Raw genomic sequence first — 13,887 nt, 5'->3', positions numbered from 1 at the left:
AACAACCCTCCTCCCCCCGGTCAGGTGCTACCTTGTGGAGGGGGTGGGGACAGGAAAAGCCTGAAGTTGGGTCTTTACTCCCCGCTCCTATCTGGAGCCAGGAGCTATTCCCCTAGCCCAGCGATGGTCAAAGTGGCTTATCCAGGTGGCAGGTGGATTGCATTTCCCAGCAGCCCCTGCCCACATGGCTGGGGCTTGTCTCCATGGAGACCACAACTGCAGCTGGGCTATGAAAGCTTAAGGTTGGGGTTGCCATGGAGACGAGCCCCAGATGCACTGGCAGGGGGCTGCTTTGGAGCCACTCGGATCTTGCGACAGGAGCAGCTTGCTCCAGAGCCAGGGCAGAGCCATGATCTGTAGCCTGCACACTCTGTGCAGGGGCACATAGGCAGGGGATCGCAGCTCTGCCCCTGCTCCAAACCAGGCTGTCACTGCTGCAAGGAGCCAGGGCAGAGCTGCGATCCCGTGCCTGTGTGCCCCTGTCTGGAGCATGCAGGCTATGGATCACAGCTCTGCCCTGGCTCTAGAGCAAGCTGCTCCCATCGCAAGATCCCAGCAGCTCCGGAGCAGCCCCTTGCCCTACCCTGCCATGCGCCCTGCCAACATGCTGGGGCTGGTCTCCATGGCAACCCCAGCCCTGCGCTTTCACACACAGCTGCAGTCTCCATGGAGACTAGGTCCAGCCATGCGTACAGGTGGCTGGGAAAAGAAGTCCACTGCCAACCAGATCCAGCCTGTGGGACAGACTGTGTCTGTCCCTACCCTAGCCCCTATTCCCCAGGCCAGCTGAGGAGAGGGATGGGGAGTTCAACCCACACCCCCTGCCAGCACTGGACCCCCAGCCCCAACTGCCTGGTGGGGGATGGGGCAAAAGCCCGTGGAGGCTTCCCCCATACTGCCCTGCCCAAACTGGGAGCAAGCTAGGAGCCAGGGGTGTGGCCAGGTCAGCTGGAGGTGGGTTAGAGGGAACCCCTCTGGCTCTGCACCAGACTTGTCTGCTTGGTGCCACCACCTTGCCTGCTTGGTGCAGGGTGGAAGCCCACAGAGACTCTCCCCATTCCCAAGCTGGGAGCCATGGATTGGACAGGGAGCCTACATGGCCTTCTCCCTATGCCAGGCAAACCCCATCTGGGGGAGCAGAGGGGCAAGGCAGACCCCTCTCCACTGCAGCAGACAGCACAGCCCAGGGATGCAAAGCAATCTGAGATGCTGGGGAACTGTGGGTTAACTTGAACTGGCAAGAGAACTGGAACAGAAATTCCTAAACCTGTTTGACCTAAATCAGTTAAATCAAACACTATTTATATGCGACTTCTGTTCCTAGCTTTAAGACACTAGACACTTCACTGTTTTAATGGTGAAATTTTAAGCATTAATTAGAACTTCCTATGAAATTTCTTCCCCAGTTTTATTTGCAAGGAAGTCTAGTTTTTCATGATTAATGCTCAACCCAAAGAATATACTTCAGCCAAACAAATCAAGTGTTTTTAAAACTCTTTCAGGAAAGAAAACAGATAAACAGTCTGACTCACCTCTGGGATTCCTGAGCCACAGGCATAAGGAGCAAACCCCTTGACAAGTGACACAGCCAGGAGGGAGAACAATAAAGCCCAGATAACATACATAAAGTAATTGAGAATGTATGCAAATGCACCCTGAAATGCAAAGAAAAACAAACAATGATTTAGACAGCAATCCTACATCGAAATCACGTTACCTATGAAACAAGCAGTAGCTTAAAAAAAAGCCTGTATTGTATAGTGTGGTCAACATTAAAATTAGAATTGCTTGGTAAAGTGTGATGCACTAGCATCACACCTTAATCTGCGCTTGCTGATAGTGACATGCATGGGATCAGTGGAAGAATAAAGATACACTATCACTTGTACAAGAATATTTTAGTGACTGGATGTGGTGGTGTTTTAAATAGAGAAATACCCTAACCCAAGTTTTTAATCCTGTTAAAAACAAACAAATAAAGTTGCACATCACCTTAAACCAGGATGAAAATGCTTTGTAAGACTATTCAAATGGATATTAAACACACTGATACCTTTTCACAATGTCATAAGTTTTTGCTACCCTTGTTAGATATAAATGAAAAAAAGGCAACTGAGTTTTCCATAATACTGAAAGAAACCAGCTGTCATCAAGTCTGAAAACTGTTCCACAACCCCAGACATAATGTGTTTGTAGTATATAGTTACAGTATGTCACAAAAAAAAACAAAAAAAAAAAAACAGTAAGCAACAACCATGAGCAACAGAAAAATTCTTACTGTACATCACCTCTGTTGTGCCAATAAGCAGCTGAGACCAAATCCTCCATTCTGAACACGTGTCCCTATCTTCAAAGGGTGTCTCAGCTTTCCAGCAGCAGTGCTCATGGTTAAGCCAAAAGCCTTTTAGACACACCCCTTCTTTCAAGTCTGTCATCCAGTGGGCAGAAATATCTATCAGACCAGCTAAGGAACCTAATTTTAAAACAGAGAGAAATGTTAGGGATGATCTCACACAGACTGGGCACACCTGAATGCACTGCCAAACACTCTGGCACACATTAACTGTAGTGACAAAGTATTTCTACATTATAGAACAAACATCAATTTAAGAACTAAAAAGAAAAGCTTTATTTTTCAACATAATTAAGCAAAGTGAGATGTGTTATTTAAATTATGGGGAAAAAGGTGCTTCTAGATATGCCACTGGAGACAGAAACTGGCTTACCTTCACTACACTAGATTCAATGGGTTGCTTGGCCAAGAAGCCATCAGCTTTTGTGGCAAGGATAACTCTCATGGTCTCCAACATCATTAAAAGCAGAATGGGAGACAACTTGCATAAACAAATCCAGTGCCAACCTTGAAAGAACTATTTATGTGCATTTAATCTACCGGGGGGCAATTTTTTTGGCAGGCATGCCATAAATTAGCCCCACATCTTGCCTGAGTGCCACTCTGATCTTCCTCTGCCTGATCTGTGGCTTCACTTTCTGCTCCCTTCCCTATCTACTACTCTGGTACCTGTCCCCTCCCCAATCTGCAGTGTGCCAGACAGAGATTGCCCATTCCACTCATGGCATGCATGCTGAGGTTGGCCCCCCTGGTTTAATCAGCCAGGTGGCAGCCATCAACAGTGTTCACCTGGTCCTTTTATGAACAAGGCTCACTATAATATAGCATGCCCTCTTGAATCTGAGTGTTTAGTAACACTTCTCCAAACCATGTTAATGATAAACTGACTAAAACTAATTACAATTCCTGCTTATCAATAGGCAAATGTTTATGTAAATATTAAGAGAGTTCTTATCTGCATCATTTATTGCAGGTATCTAGCTGCTCCTCCCAAAGAACATTTGCAGTGTATTGATTTCCCTCTGTTGTACTAGGTTGGACTTGGCTTCTGGTGCATTGTAAAGGTATCTGCAAATTTTTAAGTCCCTGAATGGTCTGGGAAGCCCCCTATTGCCTTTATGCCAGCAGAGCTGCTAAAACCAAGAAAAAATGCTTCTGCTTCCAGTCCTTGAAAGCCATGGGACTGACAGCAGCTCTCTCAAATTGGGGGCCCAGTATCCAGAACTTTGATACAGAGTCACTGTATAACATTGTTTAGTGATTTAGAGGATATCTCCTTTTGATTCAGCAAATTTATTCATCTAGATTTATTTTTGCTGGGTTTTATATTTAAGGTTACAGTGGCCACAACACATTTGGGATGTCAATCAGAATAGCTTTTAGCTTAATTTTTGTATGATATCAATTATGCACTACGGTTGTCACTTCTCAAATGTAATTGCATGTTATATTACAAAGCCATGTAAATCAGACCTGTAAGTGTCAGTTGTGGCTATCTTAATCTCTGGGCCAGAGAATCACATGCTGTGGGCATGGATGTGGCCAAGGAACTAATGCTGACACTGCAGTGAAGAACTGTGAATTTGCTTTAAATTGACGTTTGTTCTTACCTGCTGAAAGACCTATTAAGAGCATCAACAGCCAACCAGAAAATGCATCGCTCACACTATGAATCAGGGCCCATGTCGACTCTTTGCTTTTACTAGTAATCTGGAAGCATTTAAAAAAAAGACAAAAACATTCTGGATCAGACATAAGATCCGTTTCAGAAGCAAGCATTTTTTTTTTTAAATGATTTTATGAAAAAATACTAAAAGCAAAATTATGGTACAGCTTATGAACAATTAAAGATAGAATACTGTCACTTAATTGTATCCGGGAAATGCAAGGTTTCCAAATCCAAAAATAATGGATGCCCTTGCACCCAAAACTGCAAATACATCATTAGCTAAAACAAATACCAACAAATCCCATGCCAGAAAAGTGTGCAACAAAAAAAAAAAGTCAGACCCTCATTCTAAAAGTCCACCTGCTTCCACAAACAATATATTCTTTGCCTCTTTCAAACTTGGTATCTGTACTATTAGGACTTGAACAACCCATGAAAACTGAAGAATTTTTGGAACACTTTGCATCTACCAGGTGTCATGTGATACGCTCACTATTAGCATAATATAAAGACTTCGATATCAAGAATATGTAAATTTTCTTCAAATACTTGACATGCTCCATCTACTCCCCTACTTATGGAACAAAATACCTGACATGAGTACTGGGAATTAGTTTGAGGGTCCATGTCCAAACCCAGAGTCTGCTCATAACGTCTTCAGTCTTACAAATCAGACTCTAAAAACGTTAATCCCATTAACACACAGGTTATTTAAATAGATTTTTCATGCTTGTAATCTTAGTCCACAGCTATTCAGAAGCAGCCTCTTATAACCTGTTCGGAATCCCATGAATGATAACTTTCTACAAGGTAAATGCACTATGACATTTACCTAAAGTTTGATAATATTTGACATTTATTAATCTGAAAGCTCTTGGTGACTACAAAAGGATGATATAGTATGCTTTAACTCTGTTGCTGCAAGTCCCAGAATGGAAAAGTTCCAGTACATATTCCATTATTCTTGGATGAAATGCACATTGACCAAATGACAAATCCTCATTAACTGGAATAAATAAAGGCTAACAGAATCATTTTTGCCTGAATGAAGGATTTCAATGACTGGGTTGTTCATGAGTGTAACTGCTACTGAATTAGTGAAGGCAGGATAGGGACTGTTTGGAAAGGTGAAGTTCTGTTGCTGATTTCTTTTAACAGAAACAAAATCAAGGCCTTATTGACCACTTTTTAATTTTTGGGTTTACCCCAGTTTGCGTTTCTCCAGCTGAAAGCAGAGATTGTCATTTTTATAGCAGCCTTTGGCCATTTCTTAATTAACTATTCATGACAATGGACAGATGAGGGGTGTGCATAAAACAGGTTACTATTCAGTTTGAATGATGGGACCAATCTATTTTGTGTTAACCTTCATTTTCTTTTCTGCACAGTCTTTTGGTTTAGTACCCACTGCGGACAGTAATAAAGGACCTGCTCAAGCAGGAGGAACTGTGCTTAGCACATTTATACACATCTTGGCAGAGCCTACAAGAATCTTCAGCACAATCCAGGCATTAAACAACATTGCTGTACATCCTGTTCTGATGGGCAAGCTTAGATTTTGTGCCTCTTTGCTTGCTAAAGCACCTGTTGTTATATCAGCATCAACAGAAATTTTAAAAGAATATTTTGGCAAACAAACTGATCCAGCTTTTTATGTATTCTGCCCAATCACCAACTCATAAAAACCTTCCCACTGTTTCTCATGATTCAGGAGCCCACTGGGAGCCTTGCTGCTCCATTTAGGGCATCCACTGCATTCCAAATAGATTCCTTTATTTTCGCACAAGACAGCAGGAAAACTGGGAAGAAAATGGTCTCAGGGATTTCACTCTACTGCTTTCAAACAGGGACATGTGCAAACACTACAAGTATAACATTCGCTGTGAGATCAAAGCAGTAAGAAACATACCTCTCTGTGTCTGTCCCGGTCCCTGGACTTCTCCCTCACCCAGTCTATGGTATTGAAATCTTCATAGGTTCCCACTCCAGGGAGAGGTTCCTCCAGAAAATCCATCATCTTGCTTGTGCCATTCATCTCTCCTCCACTGTACGAGTAAAACTCTGGAAAGAACAGAGCAGATGATGAAAGAGCCACTTGAATTAATTCCAAAATCTCTCCTCTCTTCAAATGCTAAGGAAGTGAACGAATAGATTCATAGATTGTTAGGGGCTGGAAGGGACCTTGCCGATCATCAGGTCCAGCGGCCAAAGTAGAGTCATGGATGGGAATAGGTAGCTATTAAGTCACTCCTCAAGCACAGAGATTTGTTGGATCAGTTAAATCTACTGAGGACTATTTGCACAAGGGCAGGCATAAGATACGTTCATGGTCTCATCACAGTTCTAGTGGCATGAGTCCACACTGCATCAGAGCATAAGGTAGTTTTAATCCTGGAAGTATCTGTACCCCCACCACACCTCCCTGGGAATGATCTAAGAACAATGCAGTGTGTCAACTTCTACACCTGAAGATCAGCCTACAACCTCTACTCTTGAGGGCTGTGTTTTAACATTACACCCCTAGAACATCCTTCTGATATGTGTCATAACATGAAAGCCTAGCCCAAAGAGCAGCACCAATTTTATACTGAGAGGGGAATCCTCTCACATACAAGGACCGGAAATTATAACAACAGTAGCAGTTGCCCAGGAAAGATTCCATGTCACCCCAGGTAATGGGAGCTGGCAAGCACTGATGGCCTTCAGTGTGACCTGATCAGAGTAGCTTTTAAGGAACCAAGTGCTAAAAAATATCAAATGAGGCAAGTGGGAAAAGAGAAGTAGCCTATAACAAAGGTAACAGCAAGCAGAAGCAGAAACAGCACATTCACCATTTTGCCATATCACCTAGAGACCTTAACTGAATTCAGAGCCTTGTTATAACACGGGCATGTTGAGAGTTCTTACTCCAAAAAGCGTACAGTCTAAACAGGTAAAGGACAAAAGGTAAAGCCTGTGGCAAAATGAAGTGCAATCCAGTGCCTGACTCCAGAGAAAAAAAGCCACCGACTTCAACCCAAGAGAGAAACGCACGTCCCTTACTATTATTTCCAGTGTGGAATCATGATTTCATCATAAATGAAAAAAGCATTTAAAATGTTCTTACTTGCAATATATTTACGAATCTATTCCTGCATTAACCTTTAGTTTCAAGAGAAAGCATACAAGTCTGCTGGATTTGAAAAACAAAAACTTTAAAACATTAACTGAATATTTCTCATTCCCTGTCCCTTTAATAGTGTGCTTTTCAAATGGGATCCCAAAAGCCTGCAGAAAAGGACAATTTTCTTGTGATTTTCCAGTGGGTCTAATAAAAGGTATCATTTTTGGAACCAAGAGTTCTAGTTTTTGTACGTCTTAAAGATATGAAGATATTAACATGGGGGAGGGAGAGGACAGGAAGTTGAGAGATGGCCTTTTAAACCTTATTCAGCAAAATCAAGTTGCCTTCTTCACAAATTAATCCAGTGGGAAAAAAGCTCTTCTGTGGAATTCAGCCCAAATTTCCTTCTTTTGCATTTGTAAGCAGAGAGGCCACTGATCCAAGTCAATATCAACAGAATCTTTCACTAATTAATCTGTGCATTTTTCTTTTAAAACCCAACAGACATTCAAATTGCATGGACTCCCAGGGTTAGTACAAACGAGAATTATGCTACCATTCAAAAAAGGAAAAAGATACCCTGTTTTCTATTATATAAATTATGACAGTGTCCTTAGGTGATGTCAAGGACTCCTAGTTTTACTCCATGAACAACAGCGTTGATTCCTTTTTTCCCCTTCCTCCTTAAGAAAACTTCTCATGTTACAACCATTTCCTCTTACAAGCTTTTTCTACAACCCAATAATTCAAGACCTCCCGGATCATCACATGGCTTGATACGGACTTTTAAATCACTAGTGGAACAGTAAATCTAAATTCCACACTAAAGGCAAAAAGGCATAATAAAATATGCACTTGAGAGGGTTGCTCAAAAACTGGCAGTTAAAGACTCCCCCTCTGTATGGCAGACTTCAGCAAGCCGTATTTGATGACGCCATCTTGACCACAAGGTTAAGCACAGATATGGGTACAACATCTGTTCTGCTTCTGTCTGAAGCTCAGTGGCAAAGCTGACGTTTCCAAAGCAAACCAATTGCCTTGAGCACTGCTTTATAGTAATTACATTACAAACCATATTCTAGAGTACAAATTGTTACAGTTAGGGTGCCTTTGTTGCTTTATTGTCTTTACAGAGGTGTGTGTTAGATGGATAGATATTGATATAGGTATGTGTGTATTTATATATAGATATATCTATCTACCTATATCTTAACTGAGACTGGCTCAGTTTGTTTGCCAAAATATATATTTATTTACTAAAAGCACCTACAATGCTAACATAGGTTGTTTGGCAGAAGGCTCCCAAAGAGTCCAATGCTTTTGCAAAAAGGAGATGTCTCTTCTTTTACTAGACTGATCCTGACCCTGAACAGAATAGGACAAAAACAGAATCCTAGAGCTTTAAAGACAGTTTGGGGCTGAATGTCTATGCAACTCTTTTACTTTGCACTTCTGTGATCCATCTCCCTGTGTTTTGGTCCAGATATGGAAGAACCTTTGGTGAGACACACTGCACTCCAGGTGTGGAAACACTGAGAATGGGTTTCAGCTACATGTGTAAAGTTATAAAGTGGCAGGGAGCTTCTCCAAAATAGTCCCACAAACTGTCTCGGAAATACAAGGAACATGGAAATGCCTTAAAAAGCTCCTGCCCAAGCCCATCATTCACTGGATTCCCCTAAACTCAAAATTTAACAAAAGTCATTCTATGTAATGTTTAGATAGCACCCTATGCTATGAAATCTGCATGGCCCCGGGCACATGTGCTGGTATAATACACCTGCATTAAGATGGCACTATGTTTAGGAACCTCTTTTATTTTTGGTACACAGGATTCAAAAGACAGAAGTGGGGAATCTTTCACTAATCTGAAACCATGGTTTTGTCTGGTACCAAGAAGTTCGATCACCTACTTTTCCTAGTCATTTAAAAACTAAGGGCAGGGAAAGCAAGGATGACAATTAAAAGTCTCCTGAATTAGCCCTAATGTAAGCTTTGGATTGCTCACTAGACTTACCAGGCTGCAGATAGACTGCAGTTTATATGAATAGGGAGATGGTTAACAGCATGAAGCCTGAAGTATGGCAGTAAGTAGGTGAAACCCTACAGGTTATAAATGGAACACTTGAAGGAAAAATAACAAAACACATGATCTTTAAGTTGCATCAGGGCCAGACTTCATTTCCTTCCAGTTAGTCAGAGGACATCCTCAAAACTAGTGTCCTACCCCAGTAAAAGCCTCAATTAAACAATGGGCATCCAGGTACATTCCTAACTACAACTGCAGAAAAACCTGTTACCAAACTCCCTTTTGCTTTGCTTCGTTTGGGACAGTGCAGACTAGGTTACAGCCACATTTTCCAGGACAGTTCACAGATCTTGTAGATCCAACACAAGACCTTTGTACCTAACCTGTAGAGGTGCTGAGCGTACCCAGTTGCTTTTAGAAGCTTGCAGGCAGGAGGTCAAGCTATCTTTATCTTTGACATTGCTTTTACACCTGAAAGAACAGCAGCTTAAAAATCAAATAGGCTGGTTTCAATGCCGTGACAGATTTTCACAGTTAAACATGCTCTATAAAAGCCCCAAGCAAACCCCAAAAAAAAGGCTAATGTTTGGTGCACGTATACAACTGGTACTAGAAACAAATCTTTAGATAAAATTCAGTCAGCATGCAGCCAACTGTAATCAGTATGATTTAACAAAAGTTTTCAGCTCATTCCACAAAAGCCTTCTTTATGTATTTGTATATAAAGAAAAGAGGAGATCTCTCTAATCTGTTTGACAGTAAATATGCCAGGGAGCAAACATACTGTTCTGATACATTAATATGACTTTGGAGACTCCAGTCACAGTTCAAACAGCAGCTTTGAACAGCCATACTCACTCTAAAATAGTCTAGTTTGGTGCTTCTCTAGTTTTAGGATGCTGGGCCACACATCAATAGAAAAAAAATGGCTCAGGGATGCCTTGTCCCCCATATTTGGCTTCATAGCATCCGTGTAACAGCTATGGAACTATTCACCTGGAAAAAATTAGTTTTTAACACCATTTCATAATTAGAAATAAGAGCAGATGGCATCATGCGAGCAGCTAGCATTTTGGGGACCATAGAACTGCTTAGTTCTGTCCCCAGGTATTCGAACAATGAACCATTATGCTCCATCACAAATCACTGAACAAAAGCACGAAACAACTTCATCTCACTGTTAGAAAAGCACCAACAGTAGCGTGGAGTTTGAGACGAGAGCATTATGAGTTTATTATGCATAGTAGAGCCCTGATGGTCATCCCTGGGAACACCAGAGGATCAGATTAATTAACATAAATCACAGAAACTGGTCATTAAAACCTGAAAATGAGGTCCTGGGCTGAATTCTTACTTCCTGGTAATGACCAACAGTATTAAACAGTGTGCTTGGTGCCAGAGTCCTTGGAAAGTCTCAGACCATCATCATCATCATCTATTAAACCTCATCCCCATGACTTCACATTACAACCCTCCCTAGCAATAACACCAACTAAGAAGCATCAATAAAATGGTACTGTGCTGCCCAGATCAGAGATCTTTTGAGAAATACTTACTCCCTGTGTCCTGGAAAATGTTACAGCCCAGCTGCTCTTAACTGCCAGCCCCTTAACTGCCACAGAACCTTCTCCCAGCTCAGATGAGAATTACTACAATGCAGCAAATGAACAGAAGCAAAAACAATCTACCAAATACTACAACACACATAGCATAGTCCACGGTGTGGTTTATGAACATAAGCTAAGAGCCCCTCAAATCTCAGAGTCTCTTATGCTTCAATTTCCATGTCGAGTCATCTGCTGTTTGAAGACCACCAATGATATCTAAACATAATGGAGAAGTTACAAAGAAGGAAGAAATGTCTCAGTCTGGGACCCAGAAAACACCTGGCCATATCCACTTACTACTACTATAGTAGACATTACTGGAGGAGTAACAGCTAAGAGGGCAAAAGTGGAATGGACTCTAAAACTAAATTCCCTTTAAACCCTTGAATATAGCCTGGCCCTATTAAAGCAGATGTGGGGCGGGAGTGGAAGTGCACATGCGTGTAGCTGCCGCATTTTAAGCATAGAGCAAGTACAGTTTGGGGAGAGGATTCTATTCAAAACCTCAGCCTAGCACCTTTGACAGAACTACCAATTTTCACATTATAAAATGAAATCCACTTCGAGTGCTGACAGAATTCCTGATTAGACAAATATGAAAAATGTCTCTTTCCATTTTTAAATTTATCAATTTATCTTTCAACATAATAAGAGAGAAGCATCCTTTCATTTTTAAGAGAAATACTGAACTATAAAATGGCCGATGGCAGAAATATTTGCCAGTGTTGTGTTTCTTATCCCAGATCTAATTCCAAGATAATTATGGACAGGTTCAAATTTTAAAGGAGCCAGAGTAGAAGTGCACAATCCTGCCCTGTCTAGGGATGAACAAAATGACCAAAATGGGTCTTTCCAATCTGCACAAGTTTACAACTGATATTTAGCCCCCAAAAGGCTTAATACACCAACTAACATAACACCAGTTCTCCTACGGACACACAGAGCACATTTTAAAGCAGACGTTCTAATCATTCTTACAACCTTTCCACCTTGGAAATATCCTAATACTCCATTTTTACATCTCAGGCAACCCGGCTGTCATAGACAGACAAAATGAACTAAAGCAGCAGATGCTTTTACATGCTGCATCATTCCTTTTCAGCACCTCTAGTTTAGCAATAAAGAGGTAAGAGTACCTGGGAGGGTGAATGCTCTCCGCACTGCACCTGCTACAACAAATCCAAAAGCAGAAATGCTCTTGTGAAGGAAAGAATCACTCATTTGCAGAGATTTACATGACATCATTAGCCAGCAGAAATCCAATAGCTCTGCCCCACCCTTAGCTACCAGCCTCCTTTAAGAAGAGCAAAGGAATCAAACAGCTTTCGAATAATGACCAGCAGTTTACTTATCACTGCCTAACAGCCCCTGCAATGTATGGCTAGGATTAGCCTAAACATTCTCCCTTAGCTCACACCTTCTTACCCTCACTTGTGCTTTTTCCTTTCTCCGGTAGCACCATTTAGTCCTGTCTCATGGCCCTTTACCTCCAGGGAATCTGCCCGGTGGAACTTCCTTTACAGCAGCAGCACTTGCTGCATCCTCTCCCCTTGGCGTTAGGCTGAAGGGTAGTCTACAGCACTGCCGGGCTCTCCCTGCAGTCTGAGCATGTCGTCACCAGCTGACAGTCACATGACCCAACCCTCCAACCTGCTTGGAGAGAGGGAGGATTTCAGCTTAACAGAAGAAGTATAAAGATGCAGTATCCCCCGCCTTCCAAATAGGCCAAACTAGAAATGACTCTGGGAAGGCTGGCACCCAGAGAATTTAACCCCCGGTTATTTAAAAGCAGAGCCTCAAAGATAAGGTTACAACTGGAGCCACAAAACTTTGTTTTGGGGCAAGCAGGGACAAGGAAAAAGCTTGCAGAGTTTCACTTTTTTTTCAGGCAACAGCTTCTCAACTACAAAACACTGGCTACACAATTCAGTGCAAATCCTGTGTTACCCTGAACAACTGAAGAGGCTGCTCTTTAGGTTTAAGCTAAGAACAATTCAGTGCTTTTAAGAGCCAGTAAGAGCTCATAGCTGTGTACTACAGGTGACATGCTTAGGAAGGACTTCCAACAGTTCTCTGATCCACCATCTCAGAGTCCAAAATACCCACTATTCCAGTCCTAGGAACCTACATGGCTCTGCCAATTCACATTTATCATCCACTATCTATTTGGTCAAAGACAAACAGCTCAACAAAAGTATTCATTCAAGTACTGAAGGCTAAGGAGTTCAATTCCTGGTACGTTGCTGGACAGAGCAGCAGAGTTGCATTTCACTCCTGCAACTTCAGCTTACAAAGAATTCTGTTCTCTTTCACTGTCGTTGTTTGTTAAATTTTCTGCCAAATCTGATTTTGGCTCAAAGACAGGATTTGTTTGCTACTGGAGATCCCTATATATTAATACAGGACAGTGACAGATGTTCTTTTTGAGAACAATTCTTTTCCCTTTTTTTTTTTTTTTAACCTGTTTATGTCTTGGTAAAACAATTCACTGTAATGTTCCTTGCATGTTTGGCATCTCCCATGCTAAATGCGTTAAAAGCTGTTTTACAAGTTTGCTGCAGTGCTCTTTATACTGGCCCATTAGCCATTTTATCTTTGCCATTTGATATACTTTACAGGTGATTTAAGTTTTTCTAGCTCCCATATGCTAGTGAAAACTTGTCATTTAAACCTTGTTCAATGGCTCTGAAACATTGTCATGGCGAATGTTGACAATGGTCTTGTGAGACCATGCTGCCTATACACTCAAAAGCGCACTCCACTGTAATGCACAGCATTGTTTTTAAGACTGAGTCAGCACTGTGTGCTTGACAAAATGGTAAGGGTGCACTGAGAGATTTTGGGGGACGATACTGATAGCTGATTTTTAAGGAGACATTTTGGCAGATACCAATCTGATTTTCAATACAGCTGCATGCAGCTGGTAACTGTTGTGGTGAAAGGGGAGGGAAGGTGTGTGTGTGTGCGAGCGCATGTGTAAGGGGTGGGGGGGAAATCAAGGCCTCTGTGCTGAGGGAGGGAGTGGAGCTGGGGTAGGTGCTCCCCAGCTGGGGTGGGAAGGGTGCGAGACAGAGCCACAGCTCACTGTGGGGTGGGAAGGGAGGGACGGCTCCGGCCACTCATATG

General features: G+C 42.1%; 1 protein-coding gene across 3 annotated transcripts in view; it reads right to left on the bottom strand.

The window, feature by feature from the left end:
- Nucleotides 1-13,887, bottom strand: part of LOC109300654 (H(+)/Cl(-) exchange transporter 5) — a 62,844-nt gene that overhangs the window by 32,206 nt on the left and 16,751 nt on the right. The window contains exons 1-5 of one of the 3 annotated variants that reach the window (XM_019521401.1): nucleotides 12,249-12,351; nucleotides 5,932-6,083; nucleotides 3,964-4,063; nucleotides 2,289-2,473; nucleotides 1,533-1,655 (exon numbers count right to left, since the gene is read on the bottom strand). In XM_019521401.1, coding sequence (XP_019376946.1) covers nucleotides 1,533-1,655; nucleotides 2,289-2,473; nucleotides 3,964-4,063; nucleotides 5,932-6,057 — 534 coding nt within the window. In that variant the 5' untranslated portion in view covers nucleotides 6,058-6,083; nucleotides 12,249-12,351. Of the gene's footprint in view, nucleotides 1-1,532; nucleotides 1,656-2,288; nucleotides 2,474-3,963; nucleotides 4,064-5,931; nucleotides 6,084-12,186; nucleotides 12,352-13,887 lie in introns of those variants that run through there. The other 2 variants (XM_019521400.1, XM_019521399.1) reach the window with 2 other exon arrangements.

The sequence above is a fragment of the Gavialis gangeticus genome, unplaced genomic scaffold (genome assembly GCF_001723915.1).
Source record: "Gavialis gangeticus isolate Ggan-Ray unplaced genomic scaffold, GavGan_comp1, whole genome shotgun sequence".
NCBI classification, from domain to species: domain Eukaryota; kingdom Metazoa; phylum Chordata; order Crocodylia; family Gavialidae; genus Gavialis; species Gavialis gangeticus.
The sequence above is the reverse complement of the archived record's forward strand: the minus strand, read 5'-3'. Positions and strand labels throughout refer to the sequence as shown.